This window comes from Pezoporus occidentalis, unplaced genomic scaffold, assembly GCF_034315485.1.
Source record: "Pezoporus occidentalis ecotype Australia unplaced genomic scaffold, CSIRO_AGI_Poc_V1 ctg148, whole genome shotgun sequence".
NCBI lineage: Eukaryota > Metazoa > Chordata > Aves > Psittaciformes > Psittacidae > Pezoporus > Pezoporus occidentalis.
In genome coordinates this window covers 224,823-251,966 of record NW_026913295.1, presented here as the reverse complement: position 1 = coordinate 251,966, position 27,144 = coordinate 224,823, and the positions used below count along the sequence as shown (strand labels likewise).

Below are 27,144 nucleotides of genomic sequence, written 5' to 3'. Positions count from 1 at the left end.
GGTGATGCAAACACCAAAGAATTCAAATAGATTCTTAAGGCTGCAAGAGGATACAGACTGCATGGAAGAGAGCCTGAGACACAGGAGGCACAGGGGCAGCTGAAGTTCCACGTGGTCCCACCACCTCTGCAGACACTCCTTTATAAAGAACCTCAGCACCTCTGCTGCCCCAGATGGCAGGTTCCACACAGCCCTTAGGACAAGGAGAGCTGCAGGTTTTGCACTAAGCTGTCAAGAAGCGGGACAGGAAGAGCTGCTGGAGGCTGGACTGCTCTGACAAACTGCAGAGCAGAAAAGCTGTACAGAGCAAGACTGCAGGCTGGAAGCCAAAAACTGTGCAGGGTGGCCAGAGCACCCTTCCCTACAATGGAATACCCATGGGGTAGTCAAAAACTGGAGCCTGACGTTTCTCCCAGACCATGCTGTTCTCCTGAACTGTAGTTATAAATGTGGTTTCGCATGCAGACTGAAGTGGGCCTTATCTGGAGACTGATTTCATTGATCACTTCCAAGAATTTAACTCCATAGAAATCACCTCATTAACCACCTCACGTCCTTGAGGTGAGGTTTTCCAGCACTTTCAAAGTTACACATTCCTTACAGATGCTAAGGGCCAAAACCTAACAGCCCTTTTTAGATTAGTTAATTCCTACCTTTCTCCAATTCAACAAGACACATAGCATCTCCTAGCCTGAAGCCCAGCAGTAACGACACTACACTCAGGGCAATTAATGAGACCTCCACTGAAAAGCAAACCCATGAACATGGTCAAAGTCAGGGATGCCCCATAAGATCTTTCAAAACTTGATTTACAAAGATGCTTTCAGTTAAGAATATTCACAGAACCCTAGACTGATTTGGGTTGGAAGAGACCTTAAAGCTCCTCCAGCTCCAACCCCTGCCAGAGGCAGGGACACCTTCCACTAGAGCAGCTTGCTCCAAGCCCCTGTGTCCAGCCTGGCCTTGAACACTGCCAGGGATGGGGCAGCCACAGCTTCTCTGGGCACCCTGTGCCAGCGCCTCAGCACCCTCACAGAACTTCTGCCTATTATTTCAAGTGCAATTTTGATCCTGCAAATACAGAAAATAACCACCTGGAACGATGATGTTTGACATCTGTAGATAATAACATTTCAGCACCGGTTATTGTATTGACTTTCTAAGAAGGGCTCCTCTCAGAGAGGCAGTGATGCTTATAAAAAACAGAAAGACTCTTGTACCTTCTATGATCCTTCGCTGCTGCTGCCTGAGATCGTCACAGCCAAGCCCTCTGGTTTCCTCAGATTCTTCCAAGAGCCATGGGTTAGTGACACCTCGTTTGACCCCTCCCGTCATTAGGCTCGATCTGAAAATAACGTCAGTAAATAATTTTCAACACAAACTCATCACATAATCTGTGCTGTAAGACTTGCTGACAGAGGCGGAAGCAGAGGTATTTGTTGCACTCCATGTGATTCTCTGCAATCACAGAAAAAATGAGACCAAAAGAATCTGACAATCTCCAATACCAATGCGCCCTGCAGGCTACATAATGATGCCTTAGGAGAGGTAAAGCAGGAAGAGAATTAATTTTGCCATGAAAAATTAAGCTACATGGTAAAATATACACTATACATTGTTTAATATACCCATAATAAATATTGTTTGCACCTAGAACAGACAGCATTCAAAACTGCTAAATAGCATTAGGGTTCCTGAGAATACACATATTATTGAGGTTATGTGCTGTGATAAAAACATAGGTAAAAACGTAAGTAAAAAACATCTCTTCATAGGAACACCTCTGCTATGGAGAGAGCCTGGAGAAGAGTCCTTAAGGGGAGACTGTAGAGCAGCTCCAGTGCCTAAAAGGGCTACAGGAAACCTGGAGAGGGGCTTTGGACAAGGGCCTGTAGGGACAGGCCAAGGGGAATGGCTTTAACCTGCCAGAGGGGAGACTGAGATGAGCTCTTAAGCAGAAGCTCTTCCCTGTGAGGGTGCTGAGGCGCTGGCACAGGGTGCCCAGAGAAGCTGTGGCTGCCCCATCCCTGGCAGTGCTCAAGGCCAGGTTGGACACAGGGGCTTGGAGCAAGCTGCTCCAGTGGAAGGTGTCCCTGCCTCTGGCAGGGGTTGGAACTGAGTGAGCTTTAAGGCCCCTTCCAACCCAAACCAGTCTGGGATTATATGAAACCACAGACTTACCAAAACACTGAGGTACAGCCTGAAAGCTTTCAACTGCAAAAGGATCAATATGTTAATACAGATGCAAATCAGGTAAAACTACACATTTAATGCAATCCCGACCAAACCTAAGAAAGGAACATTTCTGCAACTCCAAATCTGCAGATGGACATCACACAGCTACTCTCCTGCACTTCCAGCCTGGCAGCAACACAAGCAGGCACTCACTCTTAAATGAGCGGTCAGGTAGTCAGTCTTACATGAGAGAATAATCAAGTTATGGAGTTTGTTTTAGGAGTCATGACTTGTGCTGTTCGTGTTACAGACACTTCCCTGGCTATAGCAGAAAACAAGTTTTTCACGTCCAGGGCACATAAATTCAAGTAGCCAAATGAAATGACAAATATTTTTCTCAATACCAGATTTCTGGTTTCTGCCTTTCAGCTTTTCATTGGATTCTCCTACAAGAAGAACATCAGATGATGGATTCTGTGGCAACTGAACCCAAAACTGCAACTCGGATGTGGGGTAGGACTCACTGTACAATCAGTTCCTCAACAGCAGGAAACAAGGAAAAGGTTTGTCTTTCTGCTTGGCTTTTCTTAAGCCCTGTATTTTAGTCTCATTTTACCTTTGCCCTGCTCACTTCCACAAACCAGGCAAGGAGCATTTTTAGGATCTCTCAAATTCTCCAAATGTTTTAATTACACTAAGACTTTTTTTTTTTTTTTTACTTTTTTTTTTTTTTTATTTTGGTTTGGTTTCTGGTTTTGTGGTGGACTGGGGGGGGGGCATGGGTAGCGTGGTTTCTTGGGGTTTGGGGGAGAAGGGGTTTATTCCATTTTGTTTTCTTTACACTGAGTCCAGGCCCTTCTCCATGAGACAGACAGAAGCACTGCACAGCACACACACGTATTCCCAGAATCCCACTGGGGTCCAAACCCTGTACTAGAAAAAGTTAACACCGCACAAGTGTCAGTGGAAGAGCTGATGCAGCCTGCTGATATCCAGAGGGATGACTGCAGGCTTACAGCCAAATCTAGAACTTGGGTCTAGGAGTTCTTTGAGGAATTACGGTGAACTAGAGACATCTGCTGGCCATGAGGGGATCAACACTGTTGAAAAATAATTCATCACCACAGGAGTTTTGGGCCATCCATAAATTACAGGCATGCACGCCCTCATCTGTGTGCAGCACACCACACAGGTCACACTGCAGCCCCAGACAGATCCATTCAAGAACGCTCAACCTCTCCCCACTTAAAACTTTAAGATGTTCATTCAACATCACCTCGAGGTAATGGATTTACCTGAATCAAAAAAACAAAAAAGGAATCCCAGAAGCCCAGGGCGGAAGGACCTCAAGAATCATCTGGTTCAACCTTTCCTGGCAAAACATGACCTAGGCTAGATGTCCCAGCACCCTGTCCAGCTGAATCTTAGAAGTGTTCAATGCTGGGGTGTCCACCACTTCCCCATGGGGATTTTTCCAATGGCTGATCGTTCTCTTTGTGAAAACTTTTCCTCCTGTGTTCAGCTGGAATGTCCCCAGGAGTAACTTGTGCCCATCACCCCTCTTTTCCACATCACTCCCTGGAAAACAGGAGTCGCCATCTGCTTTGTAGCCAGTCTTTAAATACTGAACATGGTGATGAGGTCTTCCCCGAGCCTTCTTTTTCCGAGGCTGAACAAGCCCAGCTCTCTCAGCCTTTCCTCATACAGCTTCCCAGTCTTTGGATCATCTCTGTGGCCCTTCTCTGCATCCTTTCCAGCCTGTCAACATCTTTTTTTGGAGAGCAGGAACACAGTATTCCAGATGTGGCCTCACAAGTAGAGAGTAGGAATTTTTTTTTTTCTTTTGCTACAGGACTAAAAAGTGCTTATTTTAAGTCACAACACCTCACTTAAGTACCCTCATAGGGCTGGAACACCCCTGTGGAGCAGAATCCAGGCTGTGCCAGCGACCAGGGGGCCTCCAAGGGCAACACCCAGAAGAGGAGCTGGGATTCTTCATATTCCAGTCCCCGGCACCTCCATTAAAACTTACGTATTTATCGACACAGGGAGTCAGGCTTGATTAGACAGATACACACCCCTGAAATGCAGCTTTACACCTCACCTAGCTTTCTTCATTGGTCTGGGGGACTAAACACATATTTTCCAGTCACGTGACAACTTCTACCAGGTTCACAGATAAAGCAGAGGGCACATGAAGCTCTTTGCTTGCTGAAGAGAGCACAACCATTTCTGCCTGTTAAAGAAAAAAGCCAAGGCAAGCAAAATGGAAATAATTTGCACCACTCGCTCTCTCCCTCCCCCCAGTAACCTGCCCTATTCCTGTAGGCTGGGTCATGACAACTAGTCTGCTTGTTACAATAATCTTTTTGACATGTTTGGTAACTACCTTCCCACACAACACAGCAGAACTTCCTACCTCCTCTGATCTTACCACGTCTTGCTTTGGTGGTGTGAAGATTAAAGCTTATCCAATTAGCCACCCACTGCCTCCGCCAAGTTAATCACATAAATCTTTGAAAGCGCCACAGAGCAGTGGAGTGTGCAGATAGCTTTTGATTATAGGAGCAGATTTAACTAATTACGAGGCTCAGCAATGCACCCAAGTATAAAAGATGATGGGGTTTTAAATCAGGGAGCTATGTCACTGCTGAACAAGGGAGGGCTTATCTTCCCAGAGGCATTGTTTCACTGATAATTCTTATAAAACTTCCCAAGTAACTTAGATTAGTCAACCAGCACTTACTTTAGACCAAGGCCACACATCAAGGCTTATGGCTTTAGAAGACTGATCAGCAAGACTGAATTTTAAACAAAACCTAGGTCATATGACAATTGGTTGGATGATCACTTGAACATTCCCTTAATGATACAGTTATACAGGGGGGCTCTTTGAAGTGTCCAGGGCACCCCAGCTTGGCTTCACAGGTCAGTCTCCAAGGCGATGGCAAAGAAGCAGGGGGATTCTCTCAAGATTCAATTGCTCACACTGGCAGGCAGTGGACTTTAGGAAGCTCCAAACTAGCAAATAAAATAAGAAAAACTTTTAACGCACAAAACACAAGCTCTCTCCCCCTCCAAAAAAAAAACTAGGAGAAGCCATTTGAGCGCAAGCACTTCCAAATCCCCTCTAGGTATCTTCCCAGGTAGAGGCTCCCGCTGGAAGCCTGCAGAAGGGGCAGCATTCCCTGCAGCTGGCAGAGGACTTCTTTGGCTTCCCCCAAATAAGAACTGGTGTTCTAATGCTCAAGGAAATGCCATGTTCCTCTGATACCATTTACTACGGGTCCCAGTGGCATCAAAGACTGGAAGCTGCACAGGCCAGCTCCACGCGAGATGCTAGGCAGTGATGTGCAGGACACAGTGACCTCAGTGTGGCCAGCAGACCAATGAAGTGACAATCCTGTACTGGGCACTGGTGAGGCCGCACCTCGAATCCTGTGTTCAGCTCTGGGCCCCTCACTGCAAGAGAGACATTGAGGTGCTGGAGTGGGGCCAGAGAAGGGAATGGAGCTGGTGCAGGGCCTGGAGCACAGGGGTGATGGGGAACGGCTGATTGACCTGGGGGGTTCAGTCTGGAGAAGAGAAGGCTCAGGGGGGACCTGATGGCCCCCTACAAGTGCCTGACAGGAGGATGGAGCCAGGAGGGGCTGGGCTCTGCTCCCAAGGAACAAGGGATGGGACAAGAGGAAACGGCCTCAAGCTGCACCAGGGCAGGTTTAGGTGGAGCTGAGGAATAATTCCTTCCTCAGAGGGTGCTCAGGCATTGGAACAGGCTGCCCAGGGCAGGGCTGCAGTCACCGTCCCTGCAAGTGCTCACACACCATGTAGATGAGGCCTCAGTGCTATGGGTTAGTGGTGGCCTTGGCACTGCTGGGAGAAAGGTTGATGATCTCACAGGTCTTTTCCAAAACAGCTGATTCTATAACTCTGTGCCTTCACAGCACCTCCAGGACCACTACTTCTTGCCCACAACACAGGCACAGCAGCTTTGCACCACAGAACAAGGGACTTCCAACCACCTCATGCTTGTATAGGACAGCAGGCATCCGCAGAGGAGCAGGACAAGGCAAGCTACAAGCTGGAAGCGTTTGAACCATTGTACAGGCACACATCCTGGAATAACATGTCTACTTGAAATGCTGGGTATCTTGTGGTAAGAAGCTACACAGAGGAGTTACCCCTACACCCAAGTAAGCATCCCCAGGGAAGGTCACCTTTGTAACACAGGTCTTATTTCACAGCAGTCTCGCTTTCCTGAGCAAACCCTCAAAATGTACATTGCAATGAACATTTCCATCAGAGATTAATCTTGCTACAAAACAACCATCTTCTTTCTACACCATCCCTTATTTTCTGTGCAAGATTAGACATAGCACAATACTAAAAACATCACAGAACAGCTTATATAGTCTTCATTAAAACATTCTTACTCCTACAGCCCACTTGCACTCTTCAGGAATTAGAGAATTGTAAGAAAGAAGAATGCTTTTAGAATCATAGAACAGTTTGGGTTGGAAGGGACCTTAAAGCATGGTGTGAAATCAATGGGGATTTCTGCCCCATTCTTCCTCCATCTGTTACAATAACCTGCACAGATCTCTTTCAAAGGAGAGAAAAGAGGAGAAGATACTGAAGTTGCCTATTGAAAACTAATTACAGAAAATTTAACTGACCCTACTCAAGCGAAGCCACGGAAACAGCACAACCTTTCCCCTGGAAAATTCCAGTTGCATCTTAATTAAGGCCGACAACGCCGGAAGGTGAACTAAAGCTATAGCAAAGTAATGTAGCGTCCTGCCCTGTGTTCTAGCCCAAGTTGTCAGTTAGGATAAATACTAAGAGCATTAAGGCCACTGTACTTCACAATCAGAAATAGCTTTACAGCAGTTTTCAAAGGATGTAAAACTCACTGAATGGTGACCAAATATAAACGAAGATTAATTCTAGTGAAACCCTCACAGCTATAGGCCATGGGGACAATAAATATGTGATCAGTGGTGCAAGAAGGTTAATGAAAGCAAGGACTGCTGGAAGGAAAAAGACTTCCGAAAATGTGTGCTGTCACATCAGAGCTGGATTAGATATAGAAAGCCAATACAAAACCAGAGAGAAGTGTCACTGCTAGAACTTAATCAAACAACATGTGCTGATTTTTCTAATGCAGTGGGAAAAGCTGGCTTTCAGACTTCAGACACATGGAAGAATGGCCTTTGCCACTGACTGAAATCCAAAGCAGGCTGTTCCAGAGGTCTGCATCAATTCTAGAGAAAACCAGCACTGTAAATAGCAGCTTAAACCTATCAGAAGCTGCTGCCTTCTGTCCCTGCAAGCAGTGGGGCAGGCAGGGAGACGAGCTCCATCCCTACACACCCATGTGGGCCAGGGTCAGGCTACGCAGGTCTGACCCACTGGCACAGGATTCAGGTGCTGGTTATGTCTCTGCCTGTACCACTACAAACAAGACCTACAAGGGAGAATATGGAAGGGGTGTGAATTCACCAGCCAGAGAATATTTGGCATAGTTTTATCCATTTTTAATTAAAGAAGTTAAAAGAGAACTACAAAACTTCAAGCCTTGCAACACCAGCAAATAAATACTGTCTCTGATGTTATCCAGTGCTGGAAAATGCTGGTTTTCCTGGTCATTTCTAACAAAGCTTGAAATTACCACAAGGTTTTGGACATCTGCCTTGACACCAAAGCAGCTCTAGGTCGACTCCTCACCCTCTGTCTGCCCCACAGCAGCAACACGCCAATGCCACACAGCCTCAGCCAGGAAGGCCACGCTACAGAAGGTCACATCCGTTTATGGACTGCTCAGAGCAGGAGTCTCACAAGAGCTTTCTCACATCATGAGTCCCTAATGACATTTTGTCTAATGCTATTTCACATGTTTTGGTTGACTCTGTGATAGGCGTAAGAGCCAGAATCAACCCATCATATGGACTTGCGCTGCACCCTGAAAAATCATGGAATGGTTTGTGTTGGAAGGGACCTTAAAGCTCATCCAGTCCCAATGCCCTGCCACGGGCAGGGACACCTTCCACTAGAGCAGCTTGCTCCAAGCCTCGTCCAACCTGGCCATCCCTCGCAGCACCTCCATGGTCTCCTCTGCACTCGCTCCAACAGCTCCCCATCCCTCTTGTGCTGCTGCCCCAGAGACAGGGCTGCAGGGAGGGGTCTTCCCAGAATGCAGCAGATGGGCAGAATCCCCTCTCTGAGTTCAAAACACACAAAGTTTTGTTTTGTTCTAAAGAGAGCTATGAGAGCTGACATACTCCAGAAAGGTGAGAAACTTTCTCAGGAGGGCTCTAACACTCACCCTCCCACAAATAACCTTCCATGCGTTTCAAATCCAGCACTCTGAACCTGGTCCAGAACAGGTCCAGTGAATGAAGTGCTTTAGAAAATGCCTCCCCCTTAGAAGCACAAGCTAAAAATTTGCAAAACGATGTATTTCTGTCACATGGCCCTGCTGCAGAAGAACAGTTGCTCTCTTCAGAGGCAGAGCTCACTGTAGCACAGGGCAGCAGAGGTGAGGAAGGTCTGCTCAGCCACATTGTGTGACCCAGACCACACACACAGCACCATGCAGGGCACACAGGGCAGAGCACAGCCCCTTGCATGACCCACAGCCAGACTAAAACCTCTGCATCCTGCATCAAAGCTTCCCCCACATCAATAAAATAGGTGCCTGGGCCCAACACCTGCGATTCATACAAGGCTTACAAGAACATATACTGACATTTTTTTAAATATGAGGCTTTAAACTGAAGATTTACCAGTTACAACCAACACTCAAGAGATATTTCATTGACCATGGAAGTACAGCAAGCTCTGCAAACTCAGAGACATAGCTCCACTTCTCTTCTGCACCTGCTTGTACAAGTCCAGAGGAGGTCAAAGATGCTGCAAGGGCTGGAGCAGCTCTGCTCTGGAGCCAGGCTGAGAGAGCTGGGCTGGGGCAGCCTGGAGAAGAGAAGGCTCCTGAAGGGGAGACCTGAGAGCAGCTTCCAGTGCCTAAAGGGGCTACAAGAAACCTGAGGAGGGGCTTTGGACAAGACCCTGTAGGGACAGCACAAGGGGAATGGCTTTAACCTGCCCGAGGGGAGACTGAGATGAGCTCTTAGGCAGAAGCTCTTCCCTGTGAGGGTGCTGAGGCGCTGGCACAGGGTGCCCAGAGAAGCTGTGGCTGCCCCATCCCTGGCAGAGTTCAAGGGGCTTGGAGCAAGCTGCTCTAGTGGAAGGTGTCCCTAAAGTAGATGAGGGGGCTGGAACTGGATAGACTTTAAAGTCCCTTCCAACCCAAACCACTCTGTGATTTTGTGGTACAATACCATCACCAAAAAAACCCATGTGATTTCTAAGCAAATGAAACCACAGCTTGCTACATGTACATGAGCTCAATAGATGCATTTATCATTCCGCTCAGCCACACTCAAAGCACAATCACATTGCTCACTTGAGGCAACAGTGCTGTACCTTATCACATCTGGTTCTGTGCCTTCATTCTTGTAAGATGCCTGAAGTTGTTTCTGTCGTGTGAGAAGATCATCCACCAAATTCTGCCTCCTGTCCCCCTCCAGCTGTGTGCTGAGGATACTTGGTTAAGGACCAAACTTAAAAACACTTAAAACATGCATTATATAAAATACTGTTATACATTCTTAAAATAAATCAGACCTCCTGATCATCAGAATTAACTACAGTAACTATTTTAACCAAAAAAAAGGCTGCAACATCTAAGAGAAGGCCAGGTCATATTTTTCTGAACAAAATCTGGAGTTATTCTAAATGTGTTTCTGGTTTACATATCTCAAAGAAGAAGTTTCGTGCAGAATCACAGTGATTTTCAGGCCACCATCTCAAAGTAATGAGAGACCAGGAAGGCTATTTGTTGCTAGGTTAGCATGAGGATTATGAACTTTCCCCCTCCAAAATCCAACATCATTTTTCTTTCATTTAGCATAACGCAGTCAATCTCTTCTATAACACTGACAATGTGTAACAGTGCTGCATCAATTAAGCTCATGGGAGGACAAGTCTTAAAAGAGCTCAAACTTACACTATGATCATATCAAGAGGGCAGGGCCAAACAGAACAGAGCTTTTAAAGTCAGGAGGGTATTCACATCTTATTTCAGTGGAGGCTCAATACACAGACCAGGTGAGCAGCTCCCAGCCAAGTGCTCAGTAAACAAAACTTTACTGTTGCATGTTTCCATTTGAAATTCATCAGCAGGACACCCGAAAAGCCACTAACACAGCAGAAAAACTATCCATGCTGTACCTCTGAAAGACAAGATGCCCTGAAGTTCTGCAGCTTCCACAGGGGACTTGTGTTTGCTTAAGTAATCTTAGTGACATTTTGAAGAACTAACTCTCTTCCAAGTACTGTTGAATAGATTATGTAATAGCTGAACTGATTTCTGTCTTTTTTCTGCCACAACATTTGTCTGCTTGAGAGCATTCCCTGGACAGGAAAGTTTTACCCCTAGCCATCAGCACAGCTCTCAGGTGCCTGCGCTCAAAAGGGATTTCTGCTGTAGCAAGCTTGAAATTAAACATTCATTCATTAAACTAGATTGTTGCTGAATACCTTCAGGGATAGAGGTGTACTTCTTTGACTCTTTACCCTTCCAACATATGGAAAAAGCAGCAAATCCAAACCATGCCCCAGGATAACACTGCTAGAAGAAAACCTGTGATTTCTTCCTAAGGCCTGTTTTAAAGCATTTTGACACCATTCTGAAGATGCAGTTCCACTGCTCCTTAAGCCAGTCCAAGTCAGGGCTGCCACATCCCTGCCCACGACCTGAACAGAGATTCATCCTTCCTTTCTGCCCTGGCACCCTGCAGGCAGCAACTGCATCAGGAGGTGCTCATTTTCTGCTAGAGGAGTGAGCTGAGCTCAGAAAGCAGATCAGCAGTGTCAGCACAGCACACAGGCAAGGCAATGGCAGCTCTGAGGTTATTCAGACCATACCATTAAGCTCCTCTCCAACACAACCATACCCAAAGCCCATCATACCAGGCGGCATGAGGCTCCCAACCCTTCTTGCACTATAGCTGCAATGAAAACATTCAACAGGAGCACAGACAAAGTTCTAGTGACAAAGTCTAAAAATGGAATGAGGGAAAAACCCAAACTGTGTGGCAGAGCAATTACAGCCTATTTTTTCCACTCTCTCCCACAGTCCAGAAAGGTCAGCGAGTTGATGTTTACACAGATACATTTGGTGTGTTGATACGGCCCGAAGCAGTAAGTCCTTCAGCTGATCAATCTTCTCTTGGAGATTCTGCAGCGATGACCTGATAATCACATTGAGCTGAAGGGGAAGAGAAAAAAGCTTTTCAGTTGGAGTTACACTTGCATAAAATTTCATACTACTACGTGGAGGTGACAATACATTTAACTTCAGCTGTGCTGGTGTGAAGGACTCCATTCCAAACCAAGAAAGCCTGACTTAGAGCCACAGGGGACCGGCACAGCCAACTGGTTTGGACTGCCTAGAAAATAATGAGATAAACAGTGCTGGTTTCACAAACACAATTCTAATGCATGAATGCTGTTTAGTATGGAGAGCTTTCTTTCAAGTCTTTATAAACACACTCCTTTGTATGGGCAAAACATTTCAGCACACTAATATTTTCCAGTTGGTTTTCCAGTTCTTTCCTCTGCAGCAGCTTCTCCTGCCACCAAGTTTCTTTCCCAGCTCCCCAATTAAAGGGAAGGTTGCCGCAGGTTCAGACATGCCCTCCACTGAACTCCTCCAAATTTTACACTGAAGATCCCACAAGAAATTCCGATTTCCTCCGTTTCCCTTCTCAGCAGCACCTGACCCCAGACCCTTCCTCACAACTGACCTGCTCCACACTCGGATGCATCTGTTCTTACTAAAAAGATAGTTAAGTCATTCACATTGTTCCCTGCTGCAAGCAAACCCGAGGCTTGCAGAAATCTTCTTCCTCCTCTCTGCCCATCCATTCCCAATTTAGGCTGAAATAATCTTCTGTGTTTTTCCTCCTCAAATGTTATTTCTTTTCATTACAGTTATGTACAACATACTAGGAAAACACACTGTAACTGCAATGAACTATGCAAGCAATCCTAATTAAGTCTTTATGTGCTTCTTGTTTACAAGACATCAGCCCTCAGACGCTCTGTGTGATGAACTGCTAACAGAGCAGGAATATCTCTTTGACTCGCCCTCTTGAAGATGCAGAGGCAGCAGCCAGACACCAACGTCTCTCCGAGCTGTCAGCGTGCTGCAAGGATCCATCAGCTGAACTGCACTGATACTGCACACGGCTGGAGCAGGAGAGCCTCAAACCCCTGACAACACCAGAATTTGAAATCCCTGACTCAGTGACACTTGTTCTCAGACACTGCCAAATACGATGACAGGAAGCAGACGCAACCACACTGAGACAGCCTCACGAGTACACAGCCAAGATCCAGGCCCAAAGCAGCTGAACAGTACGGCAACGTTTCCAAAGCCAGCGTGAGGTGTATACACTTTTAGGGCAGTTGGAGCCATGGTGTATCCTCTAGCTCTACAGGCAGGTAATAAAAGGTCTTCACATTTCACATGTACTCACGGCCAGGTGGAAAACGATGCCTTTAACAAACCCAGGACAGCAAAGTAACATCAAGGTGTATGTGTCTAACACACAGCCACCCACTACACCTCTGGCCAAAAACTGCAGTGTTCTAACTAAAGATTTTGCTTCCATTTAAGAAACAAAAGGAAAGAAGAAACCGACGGGAGTTGCAAGATCAGCTCAACAAAGCAACTCACCACCAGTGAAGTGCTGCTGGAAATCTTCCCCTATAGGGTTTTGTTTTTTTTTCCATTTTAAATATTATCCTCTGTTTTTTGCTCAGCAGAAGGTGTTTTTAGCTATGCTCACAGCAAAATACTATGAAAAGAAAAACTTGTTTACATTCTCCCTACGGGGCAAATGTTGTACAAACACTTTTTCCTCCGTTAAAATATTCAGGAGTCACAGAACGTGACTGCTCAGCTGTGGGTTTCTCAACATGCATGTCTGTTATGAAAACAACCCTCTTATTGTTGGAAACTTGTTTACAGTAGAATCACACACTGGCAAATATTCATCTTTAACTGTTAATGGATTAAAGGCAAACCAGGCTCGGAAAACACAAGCATGGAACAAATGATTTTATGAAGAAATAAGTCAACCATGTAATGTTTCCATAAAACACAACCTCAGAGAGCTATGGTTTCAAACAGCCCTAATACAATATTTTGTCAGAGGGTTGGGGAACGCAGCACCAGCTGCAATGATGTAAATTGAGGACTTTGTGCCCTATGAACACAGACACATGAAACAACAAACATTTAATTAGTCTCCTTTCCTTGAGTGTATCTGTACAATATCTAATTACTTGGGCACCTCGAAAGCAGGGAGCTGAACCACCACCTCAAAACACTCCTCTCGATTCTACTGCTGGAGGAAATATTTCCCTCAAATTCCACCTATTTGGGCCTCCTGAAACCTCTTTTCACTTCATGCGAAATTAGGGCATTATTAAAAAGCAGATTATTGGACAAGGTCTATGCAGTTTTCTTCAATGCATTTGCAAAGGAAATATTTCCAAAAGGATATTTGATGTTAAGAGCTATCAGCAGAGACTGGCAAAGATGAGTCAGTGATCATGCAGCACACTACAACTCTGCTATAGAGAGGGACAGAGTCTACAAAATAAATCAGTGGGCTTTTAATTATGCAATTACAGAAGACCAATTCAAGGGCTCACATGCCTTTTCCACTTAAGACAGTCTCAGGAGAAGTTAATGACATGATCCTCAGGGGGTGTGATCAAGTGGGCTCCTATGCTTCTGGAGGGGAAGAATGAGACTTTTAGTCCTAAAGAAAGCACACTCCTGAGAATCTTCTTATTTAATATTTTTTAATGGGAAGTGTGAAAAGCTGAAGACCATTGTATTTCTGGGTGAGCTCTAACATTTGCTTCTCGGTCATATTTAACTCCAAGCTTACATTTTGTTAGAAATGTAGCTTTTAAAAGCTGAAAAATTAATGTTTCATCTGATTTACAACCACTACAGAAAGGAAGCAAGCCAGCCTTGTGGGGAAAAAACTACCTATGCAATACCTACACAGAAGGGAGTACACAGAAGCTGATGTGCATCCCAACATCTCTTAGATTCAGAATGTCTGAAACAGTTCTGCTCCTGGCAACCACAGCCCTGACCCATCAGCCGTGCATGCCCAACACTCCCACAGCTTTTCCTTCTCTTTTTGTGAAACCAGCATCACTGCATGCACAAAAGATTCATTAGCGTTAAACCCAAGATTACTGTTGTGACGCTGAAAAGCCACCTTTAATTTAGAAATTGTACTCTTGCTTCCTTTATGAAAATCTCAAAGAACATACCATTAATACTATGCTCCTGACACCAAACAGAACTTTTCATCTGAGGATTCCCAGCGAGCAGCAATATCGGGCACGGCCCAGGCCCTGGACCAAGCAGGCAGCAGAGCGTCCCCTTAGAATCATAGAATCGTTAGGGTTGGAAAGGACCTTAAGATCATCCAGTTCCAACCCCCCTGCCATCAGCAGGGACACCTCACACTAAACCATCTCACCCAAGGCTTCGCCCAAGCTGGCCTTGAACACCACCAGGGATGGAGCATTCATAACCTCCCTGGGCAACCCATTCCAGTGCCTCACCACCCTTACAGTAAAGAATTTCCTCCTTATATCCAATCTAAACTTCCCCTGTTTCAGTTTTAACCTGTTACCCCTTGTCCTATCACTACAGTTCCTAATGAAGAGTCCCTCCCCAGCATCCCCATAAGCCCCCTTCAGATACTGGAAGGCTGCTCTGAGGTCTCCACGCAGCTTCTCTTCTCCAGGCTGAACAGCCCCAACTTTCTCAGCCTGTCTCCATACAGGAGGTGCTCCAGTCCCCTGGTCATCCTCGTGGCCTCTGGACTTGTTCCAACAGTTCCATGTCCTTTTTATGTTGAGGACACCAGAGCTGCACACAATACTCCAGGTGAGGTCTCGCCCCTTTCCGCAACGCACCTTCCAGGCAGCACCAGCTCCCCTGTGGCCAGGGAAGGGCGAGTTCAGGACTGAGTCCCCTCAACACATCCAGCTCCTGCCAATGTAATGCTCGACTGGTACTGCACAGAATCATGGAATTATCTGGGCTGCAGGGACTAAAGCTCATCCAGTTTCCAACTCCCACCACGGGCAGGGACAACTTCCACTAGAGCACGTTGCTCCAAGGACGGGCCATGTAGAACAGCTAAAAGGAAAACCTGGGTAACAACGTGCTTTCACAAAGCCTGGAGCCGCCGGCAGAGGAGTACCTTGGCCGAGCTTTCCCCGTTCCTCTGGTAGCGGTTCCGCTCCTGGATTTTCTCAGCGACCTCCTGGGCGACCTGGCAAGTGGCATCGTACAGCAAGAGCCTGCGGGCGAGAGCGCCGCATGAGGCCCAGCCCCTGCCCGGCTTCTCTCTTCCCACCCCTAGCGCGGACCTCGGCCTTGCTCTGCCGGGCAGCCGCGCGGTGCGCCCCAGCGGGGGCAGAAGCCTCCAGCACACCGGGAGCTGCCCTGCAGAGGTGTGCCCCCCCACCCGCCGCGCAGGGGCTGCCCTCGGCCCGCCGCGGCAGCCGCCACCGGGCGCTGCTCTCCCGGCACGGCGGCACCGGACGGCGGCAGCGGGGGTGCCGGGCCCGGCTCGCAGAGCACCCCCGGGAGCAGGCATCGGTGGGGGTGCAGAGGGCACAGACCCATCCCGCGGCCCGGCGCTCACCAGCGGTCCGGAGCCATCGCCGCCAGCACGGAAGAGCCCCGCGCTTCCGGATCGGGTCACGTGACAACGGCGCCCGCCGAGGCACAAATCTTTCCGAGCGCAGGCGCCGGGCGAGGCATGGGGGTACACGGGCGGTGCGCGCGGGTCGCACAGAGGTGCGGAGTGCATGTGTGTGATGCGCGGATTGACTCCACAACTCGTTAAAGTTGTGAAGTAGGTATGCTTTTTATTCAGCGCTGAGACGCACGGGGATAATTCCCCAAAGTCATGCGTGCCTCAGTGTTGTTTCCCTGTACATTTATTCGCTAAAGTTATATGTATTCATAAGGTTGCACAACACGCCTATACATATTCATGGCCTATCCCCGCTTAGTATTATAATGAGCCAGAAGGTCCTCTGCGCCTGCGCAGTGCCCCTCTGGTCATGGGCAGGGGTCTCAAGATGAAGTAAATGAGTCTTCCTCCTCTGGGTAGGGGTCTTCAAGACAAAGTAAATGAGTCTTCCTCTTCTTGCACTTTTCACCTTTTTAGTCTTTATGTGTGGCCTTAGAGTTTGGTCAGTGTCCCAGCCGTAAATCCTCTACTTCTCCCCTTTATCAGCAGAGTTTGATCAGTGTCTCAGCCGTAAATCCTCTGCTTCTCCCCTTTATCAGTAGATTCAGGCGTCTGCTTATTAACAGGACCGGAGGTCTCTGTTCTGCTTAGCAGGCATTTACAACAGATAGTCCTTTTGTTTAAACAAATTCCTCTAACCCCCTTGTACAACCCCCCTGTACAACCCCCTTGTACAACCCCCCTGTACAATGGTCAACCCTCTGTATCATATGCAGAGGTGCAGGAGTGTAAGGTACATGGTGCACAGCGCAGGAGTGCAGAGGTGCGCGATGCAGATGTGCAGGATGCAGAGATGCACGATGGAGAAGAGCAGGGTGCAGAGCTGCAGGTCCCATGGTACAGGGTTGATGGTGCAAAGGTGCTCGGTGGGAGCCATGGCTGTCCCCCTCCTTCTCCTGGCTCTCCCGCTGTTCCTGTCCAGGGGACCCCTCGCCCTGGCTGGTCCCAGCCGTGCCATGGCCCCACTGGGCTGTCCCCAGTGCTGCAGGCCCCAGTTGCAGCACTGGGGCTGCTGTGCAAGGCCAGGGTGAGGGGCAGAGCCCTCACAAGCACCAACCCCTCGTTCCCAGATATCTCCTGCAGTGGCTGTATCTCCATGGCATCACCTTTAATCTATAGCCAGGGTCCCTTTGGGAACCTCTGGCATCTCCTGGGGGCTGACGGGACCCCTTGACCTGGGACCCCCTGACCCAGGACACGCTGCTGTACGGGCCTGGACAAGAGGCTGGAGCTGGACAGAGAACAAACAAATGCTGGTCAGCGGGAACCAGCGCGGGGTTTGGGGATCCCCAGGAGCAGAGCGAGGGGCCATCACCTTCCCTTCGGGGGCAGCACGGAGCAGAGCCACACATGAGCAGAGAGACAGGCTCCGGGTGCAGGCTGGGAGCCCCCCACAGGGACACAGCTCCCTGCTCCCCCCCACCCAGAGCAGTGCCCTGGGGGCCCCCTGCCGACACCTCCTCGGGCTCAGGGCATGCTGCGAGCGGAGGGAGCGGAGGGGTGCCAGGACAGCGCTGCTCCCATCAGATCTGGGATGGGAGAGGAGGTGCTGCACCCAGAGAGGGGACCGTCCGCCCGGGAACCGCTCTTGCTTTGCATATGCTCCCAGGCCTCCGGTGCCAGCGGATGCTCAGGAGCGCCCTGTGGATGCAGGCAGACCCCACAGACCTGCAGGCAGGAGGTGAGGCAGGAATGAATGCCCAGGGGCTGCTGTTATCACAGGAGAGAAAAATAATGATCAAGGTTTTTAAGGAAAAAAAATCTTACAAATAAGGTGCTGGTAAAAATGCCCACTTTGAAGTGCAGCCTCAACTGTAAGCTCTCTAGGGAGCAATGTCAGAGCAGCACAATGCTGCTGCAGCATCTCTCAGCTATTATAGGGTACTTTTCCTTCAACTCAGCTCTTTTGTCTGGGAATACAAGGTACGGTTTGTAATTCTGCAACGTGTTTGGAGGCAAAGTCAAGTCAATCAATGACAACCATTTCAAAGTGGGCAGATTTGAACACTGAAGCACCACAACTGCTCCTGCAACTATCCCATTTTGTGCTCCCGCTGAGCAGCGGAGTCCACCGGAGGCACAGGGTGCTGCGGGAGCACGTCTGCATCACCCCAAACCTCCACTGGTGGTTTTGCCATGTGCTGCAACCACAGCCCTGGCACACCCATCCCCAGAAATCATCCCTAAAGGCACACAAGGTGCTTGCAGAAGGGCATCATTTACTCCTCATTGCACCTCTCTTGGCTCCTGGCACTCGCTGCTCACGTACTTCTCTGTCCAATTTCCTCAGGACCATCCAGCAGGAAGCGGTTGCAAACCCAGTCGCTGTGTTGATGTTTTCTTGGTTCAAGGACAGGCGATTGCATCGGCCCCGGCCTTTGATGCACCCTTCCTGCCCCGTGACGCTGGCCAAGGGAGTGAACCCCAGGGTGAGAAAGCGGAGGTTATCCTTGCGGATAACAACTTATTAAGTTTAATGGCCATGTTGCTGGTTTGATGGCTATCTCATCCCACGGGGTGTTTACATCCCCTCCCCAGCCCGCCGTGAAGCTGAGGCAGATCAGGGTGACGGGGGCACCGCTCCACCCCTCGCTCTATTTACACCAAACAAGCACCCTGTGCCAGCGAGCTGGCGCCCACCTTAAAAGTGAGGGCAGGGGACGGGGACAGGGGACGCGGCAGCGGAAGCACCGGAGGCAGGGCCATGCTGCAGGTGGGGCTCAGCCTGCCCCGCTCTGCCGGGGGGGCGGAAGGCGGCTTCCCCACGGATGAGGGCGATAACACAGGCACCGGGGAAGGTGAGTGAGCTGCAGCCGGGCACAGCCGCACGTCTTGTGCTGGGGAAGGTGCAGGAGGCTCTCGCTGTCCCACGCATGCCAGGGCCACATCCCAGAGGAGAGGCACTGGAACAGACCCAGGTTTTCTTCTCCAGCAGCCCCAGTGTGTCCCAGAGAGGGCAGAGCTGGAGCCAGCTGTCTATACCCTGGGCTGGGCTTGGGTTGATGCTTCTCGGTACCTGCGGCCAGGGAGCATCTTCTTGATGCATCCAGCTGTGAGGCCAAGCTGAATCTGGGGACCACAGCAGTGCAAACAGCCCTGCTTTGACCCCAGTGTTTTAGCCTGGTTTCTGTGAGCAGGAGCCCACCTGACTATTCAGGGCTTGTCTGTCTTCAAAGCAGGGTCAGGCTGTGCAGCAACCGGTTGAAACTGCTGCCCTTGCCCTGAACTAGAACTGAACCTGATCTGCTGGTTTTGTCAATCTTGAGCCGAGGCCAAACTGAGTCTGAGAGCAGGAGCCAGAGCTGGACCCCCTCAACATGCCACCACATGCTGCCACACATGCAGCACATGTGGCTGGGACCGTGCTGTTTCCACATGTCCCTTTCAGGCCAGGCAGAGAGTTCTGGTCAAACCCATGCTAGACTCCCCAGCCCAACTGAACACATCCACAATAAATCCAGCACAGAACTGATGGGTGCACTAATCGACTTTATCCTTGATAGTTAATCACCGCCCAGCAGAACTTATCCACACAAACATAAGTCCTGGTACAGGGTTTAGAGCTCAGCTCTCTCACAACCCCAGGGAAAATGCTGCTCACTTTTCTCTAGGAGGAGCCCAAACTCCACTCTTCCCAGATCAGGGTTCATGGCTGCACAGTACAGGAGACCGGGATTCCATGCAGACCTTCTGTTTCCAAGGGGCTTCCCAGCTGCTCGCCAGTCCCTGGATGGGTCTCTCCAGGCGCATGGGGGCATGCGGGAAACAGGGACCCTTTGGCACCCTGCAGCCCATCTCACACCCCTGGGGACTCCTCTCACTGCAGCACCTTCTCTCCTGCACCTGAGCAGCCAGAGGTGTCAGGAGTCTTTGGCAGGAGGCAAAGGCCTGAGGCCGCTTTGCCTGCTTTGCCTGGTTACAGGTTACAGGATGGGAAGTCAGGAGCTTTTGAAGGGGTGCAAAGCCTCTCATAGTGTGGAGAAGCAGCTTTGACACCCAGCTGGTGCGTGGCTGCATGATTCCCTGAGCCTCTCAGACAGCAGTTTCACCAGGGCCTGAGCTGATGTGAGCAGGCAAGGGGAAAGGGAGCAGCTCCATGAAGGCAAAGCCTCCTGAAAACCTTCCCGTTGCACCGGGGATAACTGTTGAAGTACAAGGTGTGGCTGTAGGACTTTAAAGTGCCATCAGCCAGGGTGAAGTGCTACGAGCTGGGGAGGTGAAGCGTGCTGAATAAACGGTCTTTGTCCTACAGAGATATTTGGCTCTTCACCAGTCACCGTTGTGATCACATCAGAGGCTGACACCTGGGACATCGACATCTCCTCTTGTCTGGGCTGTGGACAGTTTGTGGATTGGGACAGGATGCCAGAACCAGAGCAACAAACACACATCCCCCGAGACATCCTCAGCAAGTCCCCGAAGGAGCTGAAGAAGCTGGCAAGAGAAGGGTACTGGGCAGTGAGCCGAGCTCTCAGAGCTCAGGTCTACCACCAGCTCATACAGCAGGTCTCCTGCCGGCTTGTCACCCCAGATGCTCTTGTCTACAGGGACGTGGCGAGCCGGCTCTTTGGGAAGATGAGTATAAGCACCTACCCTCTGCCCGAGTTCCTAGAAGGATGCTCCATGCCCACATACTGCCTCAACCCAGAAGGCGTCACTGCCTTGAAGAAGATCCTCATCTGTGTTGGCAACCTTTTCCCTGACATAACCTACAGCCCAATCCTCCCCTCGCTGGTGGCTCTGCTGCTGCACTACAGTGAAGACGAAGCCCAGTGCTTTGAGAATATCTCGCGCCTCATCGCCAGCAACTCTCCCCACACCAGCTACATTGACCAGTCCTTCCTGGCCCACCAGGCCTCCTGCATGACTTTTGGGGATCTGGCCAACAAGCACTGCCCAGCAGCCCACAAACTCCTAGCCAGCACCTCTGAGAACGTCTTTGAGGTCTACTCTGAATGGTTATCATGGCTCTTTCACGACCTCCCCTTCAATTATGCCATCCGTGTCTTTGATGTCTACCTGCTGGAGGGGCAGAAGGTCCTGTACCGCATTGCCCTGGCCTTGCTGAAGCAGTACAGGCTCTCGGTGACCTCCACCGAGCTGGAGGGGACTGACATCAAGGCAGAACTGCAGGCTTTCGTGCAGAACATTGCTGAGCATGTGACTGTCGACAAACTTCTAGAGAGAGCCTTTGGCATCCGGCTGTTCTCCCGCAAGGAAATCTGGCTTCTCCAGATGGCCAACAGGAAGGCGTTAATGGAGAGGGGCATAACCATGGTGCAAAGCAGGTAAGAAGACCTCTCTGGTTGCCAGCTCTTGGGGCTAAGTAGACAAAACATGAGTTACAGTGGATATACAATATGTGGGGAGCTTCAGGTATCTCTGGAAGCTTTGGCGATGCTGGGTGCCTCACAGCCCCTCGTGGGGGACCCTGTGAGGAGGCACTGCGCAGCCAGAACTAGCAATGTTAACAGAAAGCTCATGATGCAAAAAGCATGCACGGGGGCTGCACCCCCAAAAGCCAACAGCACCCCAGCTTGGCAGTAATGCATGTCCTCCCTCACACAGGCAGTCCTTCCACCTGGCCATAGACATGCAGAACTTCAGCTCCAGCATTGTAACGGCTCAGGAGATGCGCATCATCTGGTCCTGGATCCCTGAGCGCTTCTCCCTCTCCCCCCCACTGCTGCTCTTCTCCACCTCAGAAGATGGGTGCAGCCTGCAGAGGTAAAGCATCATCTGCCCGTCAGGTCAGGTCGGGGCAGATGGGAGAAGTGTAAAACTGGGTAGAGGTTGTTGGTGTAGAAAGGAGAAGCATGTAGTGTCCCTGGGGGCCATCTGTGGTCTCCTGGGGACTCTCTCGCCCAAGTCCAGCCAGGACACCATTCCCAGGGCTCCAGCTCCCTCCCAGCACCATGGCACACAGGGCAGCTGCTGGGTGCTGCAGTCAGTGCTGCAGCTCAAAACTGAGCTAGAAAATGAGTTTGCCATTGAATTCCCAAGCTGTGAAGCAGCAAAAGCCTCTCAGTGGGCTGAGCCTGCCTTTGCACAAATATTTTCAGGCAGGAAACCCAAGCCTGCTCCTCTGTAGGAGAACATTAAGCAGAGAGGTTGCACTCACAGAGCAGGCCAAGCTCATGGCAGGGGCAGACAGAACATGGGCACATCCGTGCAGTGGGGAAGACATCAAACCCTCTAAAAGCAAGCTAAAAGGGCCCAAGTGTCATGGCCAAAAATGCAATAAAAAGACCAGTGTCGGCACTGGAGACAACCCAGAGCCCAGTGACACCCACTGCCATGGCCAAGGAGCAATGGGTATGGTGGGAAGCGGGATCATCCCAATGCTGCAGTGCAGCTCACTGCTGAGCAGGATGGATGCTGGCCAGGGGTGGGTGCTGCCCATGCCGCCCCAGCTCTCAGGGTGGTGTTTAACGGTAGGGCTGCTATGGAAGCACCTCCATTAGCACCCAAAGCATGCTCCCCCATCCCTGGAGGGGCAAGCAGACCCCCCCTGGCACAGCCCTGCACCTTTCCAAGGCAGCAGTGGGGTGCCAAACCCAGATTATCAAATACATCCAGTTTAAGAGCAAACTCATTTGGTAAACTCCCCCCATGGAGCATCCCCCTCAGCCTGGAGCCTGAGGGTAGGGTGGGAGGATTTAGTGTTTGGTTTTATCTAAGATATTACCTGCTTCACCAAGCAAAAGCAATGAGAAGTCCCATAAGCCACCTCCCTCTGTTCCTGCACAAACACTGAAGCTGCTGAAGATACAGGGTGATGAGTTTCTGCTGCTGTCCTTCCACAAGCTCCCCTGGGCCAGCTGCCAGCACAGCAATAGGCTGAGAAGAGCCACCGCCACTCTCCGCTGCCCTTTACAGCCTGGTGCTCACCACGTGCCCTGTCCTGCGTCTCTGACCCCCACCTACCCAGCCTCCTTGTTCATCTCTGCAGGTTTTACACATGCTGTGAAGGCTACGAACCAACAGTGCTGCTCATAAAAACCACAGAGGGGGAGGTAAGTATTCAGGTCAGATATAAGGAGGAAGTTCTTTACTGTGAGGGTGGTGAGGTGCTGGAATGGGTTGCCCAGAGAAGCTGTGAATGCTCCATCCCTGGCAGTGTTCAAGGCCAGGCTGGACAGAGCCTTGGGCGATGTGGTCTAGTGTGAGGTGTCCCTGGCCATGGAGGGGGGTTGAACCTGGATGATCTTAAGGTCCTTACCAACCCAAACTGTTCTATGGTTCTAAAACAGACGACCACCTTGCCAGCTGAGGACAAGGGACTCATAGACCCCTGTCTACAGTCTGATGCCATTCAGTTGATACAATGCTTTGAGGCACACATTTACTGCTTCCTATTGCCGGGAGCTGGACAGGGCCCAGCAGGAGGCTCAGCACCATCAGCCAGCACAGAGCTCCCTATGATTGCTCTGCTGCAGAAGAGCAGCCCCCAGATCGGACAGAGCTGCCCCTCAGGCACTGAGGCTGTGTGGTCTCACCTCCAGGGCAGCAGTGAGGGGTCAGGGCAGGATGTGGCTGGCACAGCACAATCTGGCTTTCCAGTTCACCCAGGGAACTCACAGAGCTCTTGTCCTCCTGCACACACGTGCCAGGGGTGGTGGTGGTGCTTCTGGAGCTTGCTCTGGCTCCAGTCGCTGACGCCCCTGTGCTCTCTCTCAAGGTGTGCGGGGCATTTCTCTCCACTGACTGGAGCGAAAGGAAGAAGAGTGGGGCAACATCCAGCTTTTTTGGGACAGGGGAGTGCTTTGTGTTCACTGTAAGTCATTTTCACTTCTGGGTTTACACTTGACAGGTCTGTTCATTGCTTTTTCCTTTACCCCTCTGACAATTCAGGGCACGGTGGCACCGAGCTGCTTCCCTACCATCGTCCCACCGCTGCCCCTTAGCTCTGGCAGGAGGCAGAAGCACCGAAATTGCTGTGCTGGACCAGAGCAAACGGGGAACAAACTCCTGCCTCACGGGAGCGGGCCTGCCCCAAGCCCCTGAAAGGTGCAGCAACCCCCAGTGGGTCTTGCAGCACCTTCCAGATGGTGCAGGGCAGTGTGCATGGCAGGGCTAGGTTCTGCCATGTTTGCTCTCCTGCATGGAGCTATATTCCCAAATCAGCCCCTGTGTCTCTTGGTGGGAGATGGCTGAGCTGGTCCAAGAGATTCTGGAGCAGTATCTGTCAGTATCCCACCAGTGTCCATCCAGCATCCACCCGCAGTGTGGGTAGTGCAGGTTTGCCCATCTCCAGCAGCATCTGGCAAAAACAAAACCAGCTTCTCAGCCACCTCCAGAGGAGCGCTGGCACTGCCAGGATGCCTTGTCCCTTCCTGCCCCAGGTTTGGACCTGCCATTTGGCTCCCAAACCACCTGGCCAGGAAGCACTGTCTTCCCAAGGACAGGCTCACCACATTCCTCCTGCTTTCCAGGTGCGCCCCGACATGGAGAGGTACGAGTGGGTGTTCATCAAGAAGCCGGAGCTGGCCAAAGCCGTGCCACGCTCACGCCAACGGTCATCTTCCCCCTCTCCTGCATCCCTCCTCAGCTCCTCCCCGGACAGCCGTAGCACCAGCTCCAACCATCTCACCGTGCCCACGCCACAGAGGAAAGGCCGTCTCTCCCCATTTCTGGCCATCAGGCATTTCCTTCTGCCTTCCAAAACAGCCTCCATGTTCATGTGCGGGTCACGGGAGGGGATCATTATCGGTAATTACGGAATGCTGGACACCCACCCACTGCTGCTGGGGGCTGAAAGGGCTCTGCTCCAGATTAAAATCTGCACTGTCTGGAGGCCAAGACCTCCTGGTTTGGGATATCAGTTTAATGATGAAGTCAGCTGCCACTTCCTCAAATTAGCAGGAAGGTGCAAAGCTGCACAAGGGCAAGGATGCTCCTTCTGAGAGCCCCATCTGCGGGGCTCTGCTGGCTGAGGGGGAGCACCATAGCACAAACCTCCTGGTGAGGTTTGCATCCTTGAGGCTGGCGTGTCCTCTCCCAGCCCTTCCCTCTCCACTTTCTGTGGGATGGAGAGGAGGTGCAGGAGGGGATCAGCCCAAGGAAGGGCCGGGCATGGTCACCGGGGCAGACACACCAGGTGCCTGCCCGTGCTGCTGCCTCCCGGGTCAGGCTTGAGCACAGGGCTTGAAACTTTGTGCTGGCCACCACCAGGGTGGGTTGGCAGAGGACCACAGCAAGTCAGAAATGCCTGCATCACTGACAGCTGCCTCTGCCCCCCTTCCAGCCCTCAGGAGCAGGAGCAGGCAGGCCTGGCTGTGGGGGTTCAAGGAGTTTTCCTTGTTCCCCAGCCCTCAGTTTAATAATTTAGTCTGCGCTACCAGGGCAACCTTTTGCACTGGCTGCCTGGTAGAGCGCTCTCCAGGTGCTCAGCCTCCACACTGGAATCCCGATTGGCAGAGGAGGCAGCTCAGGGCATCCCCAGCCCAGCTATGCCCTGTGTCCAAATGACAGGAACCCGAGAGATGGGCGCAGCCCTAAGAGACCTCATCAGCTGGGCCAGTGCCCCTGGCTGGGCAGCGAGGTGGGGGAGAGCAGATACCAACCATCCTGTTTGCTTTTGCAGGTGGAGGGGGAGGCCAAGCTCTGTCCCTTGATGCCAATCTGCTGTGGGGGCGCACAGAACACTGCGAGACCTTCGACAACCCTCCGCTCTGCCAGGAGAACTTCAAGGTGCAGCTCTTGGAAGTGTGGGGCTTTCAAAATGTCTAGGTCCTGGGGGAGAGAGCCCCTCACCGCAGCACTCATGGGGATGGGGACCCCTTGCCATGCTGGCTGCCACCGGCCTCCCTGCTGTGGTCTCTGCCAGCAGTGCCACCGGCACCTCCACGTGGCATCCTCCCCTTCACAGTCAGCCAAGGTGGTGTGGAGAGAGGGCAATGTGGTGCCAGGAACAGGACTGGGGGCGCTGCCTTTGAGGACATCTGAGGTCCCCTCCTGCAGTTTAGACCCAGCCTGCTCCACCCAGTCTGTCCCAGTTCAGGATGCTGGAGGGGACCTAAGCCAGTTCAGTGTTTCTCACACCATGCTGGCCTGTTCACAGCTTGGAGCTCAACAGCAAACCAGTGGTACAGCAGCACAAAGCAGATTTTATAGGATTTTTACGCCTAGGCAAATCCCAACACCAAGGTCCAAAGCTCACCAGAAACACTCTCAGACCCCACTTCCCTCTGGTCCTAAGCCCATCACCACAGAATTCTGTAGCCTCTGCAGGTTACCAGGGCTCTTTGTCCATGGTTGAAAACGCTGATCAATGATTAGCAAAGTCCTACCTGGTGTTCGTAAAGCGGCAGCCGACAAGAACCCCCGGCTGTGCACCTCCCTTGTCATTTCTGTATTAAACTGAAGATCTATGTTCACCACAAAGGGCTGATGTGAGACTATGAGCAGTGAGTATGTCTGAACCTTGACCAACCTGCCCTGACTACACAGGGTCAAGGGGCCCCTTGGACAAGGACAAGGGGAGATGTGCATTTTCCAGCATGAAATGTGAATGCATACACGTAGCTCAGTCAGACAAGGCTGGGTCAGACAAGAGTTGCCTCACAGGAAGGTCATTGACCATAGAGAGATCATCCTGGCTACAGGATGACAGTGTCTCCCACATCCAAATATACTTTCCACTTCACCTATTCCACTTCTTGAGCTGTTCAGAGGAGGAGCTATTGTTGCTTTGGTGCCTGCTTTCAGCAATGGCAGGAGGATGTGGGCAGGAGCAGGCGATGGCAGCGAGTTCACACAGTGCCAGTCATGCGGCAGACCTGGGAACTGCTTGTATCCTTCAAGGGGTATCCAGGAAAGATGGGGAGGGGAGACATAGCCCTGCGCACCCCTGTGGGCAGAGCTCACATGAAAAAGCACCGCAGAAATGCCTCCTTCCCTGCAATTAAAGAGCTCTGCTAGCGTGTCCTAATTATTTCTTTCTGTGATCATGTACGAGACTTTCTGCCTGCCTGAAAGGTTCCCATGGGAGTTCCTTTCCCTTCATAGAATCACGGAATGGTTGGAGTTAGAAAAG

General features: G+C 50.7%; 2 protein-coding genes across 8 annotated transcripts in view; one reads left to right on the top strand and one right to left on the bottom strand.

The window, feature by feature from the left end:
• The window catches only part of STX8 (syntaxin 8), a 102,530-nt gene extending 86,416 nt beyond the window's left edge, over nt 1-16,114 (bottom strand). For 3 of the 7 annotated variants that reach the window (XR_009963164.1, XM_062610524.1, XM_062610528.1), the window contains exons 1-5: nt 15,993-16,037; nt 15,546-15,645; nt 11,412-11,506; nt 9,661-9,771; nt 1,221-1,345 (exon numbers count right to left, since the gene is read on the bottom strand). Coding sequence is in view for 6 of the 7 variants with exons in the window: in XM_062610524.1 (XP_062466508.1) it covers nt 1,221-1,345; nt 9,661-9,771; nt 11,412-11,506; nt 15,546-15,645; nt 15,993-16,009 (448 nt within the window). In the remaining variant the exon portion in view is untranslated. Of the gene's footprint in view, nt 1-1,220; nt 1,346-9,660; nt 9,772-11,411; nt 11,507-15,545; nt 15,646-15,992 lie in introns of all 7 variants that reach the window. The other 4 variants (XM_062610526.1, XM_062610529.1, XM_062610523.1 and 1 more) reach the window with 3 other exon arrangements.
• A 2,606-nt stretch (nt 16,115-18,720) lies between these two features.
• Nucleotides 18,721-27,039, top strand: LOC134159506 (TBC1 domain family member 24-like). Its single transcript, XM_062610505.1, has 7 exons — nt 18,721-18,904; nt 20,359-21,394; nt 21,675-21,833; nt 23,059-23,122; nt 23,788-23,883; nt 24,542-24,818; nt 25,693-27,039. Exons 1-7 carry the CDS (start codon nt 18,811-18,813, stop codon nt 25,836-25,838), a joined length of 1,872 nt encoding a protein of 623 aa, XP_062466489.1. The 5' UTR covers nt 18,721-18,810; the 3' UTR covers nt 25,839-27,039.
• Nucleotides 27,040-27,144: the final 105 nt, after the last annotated feature.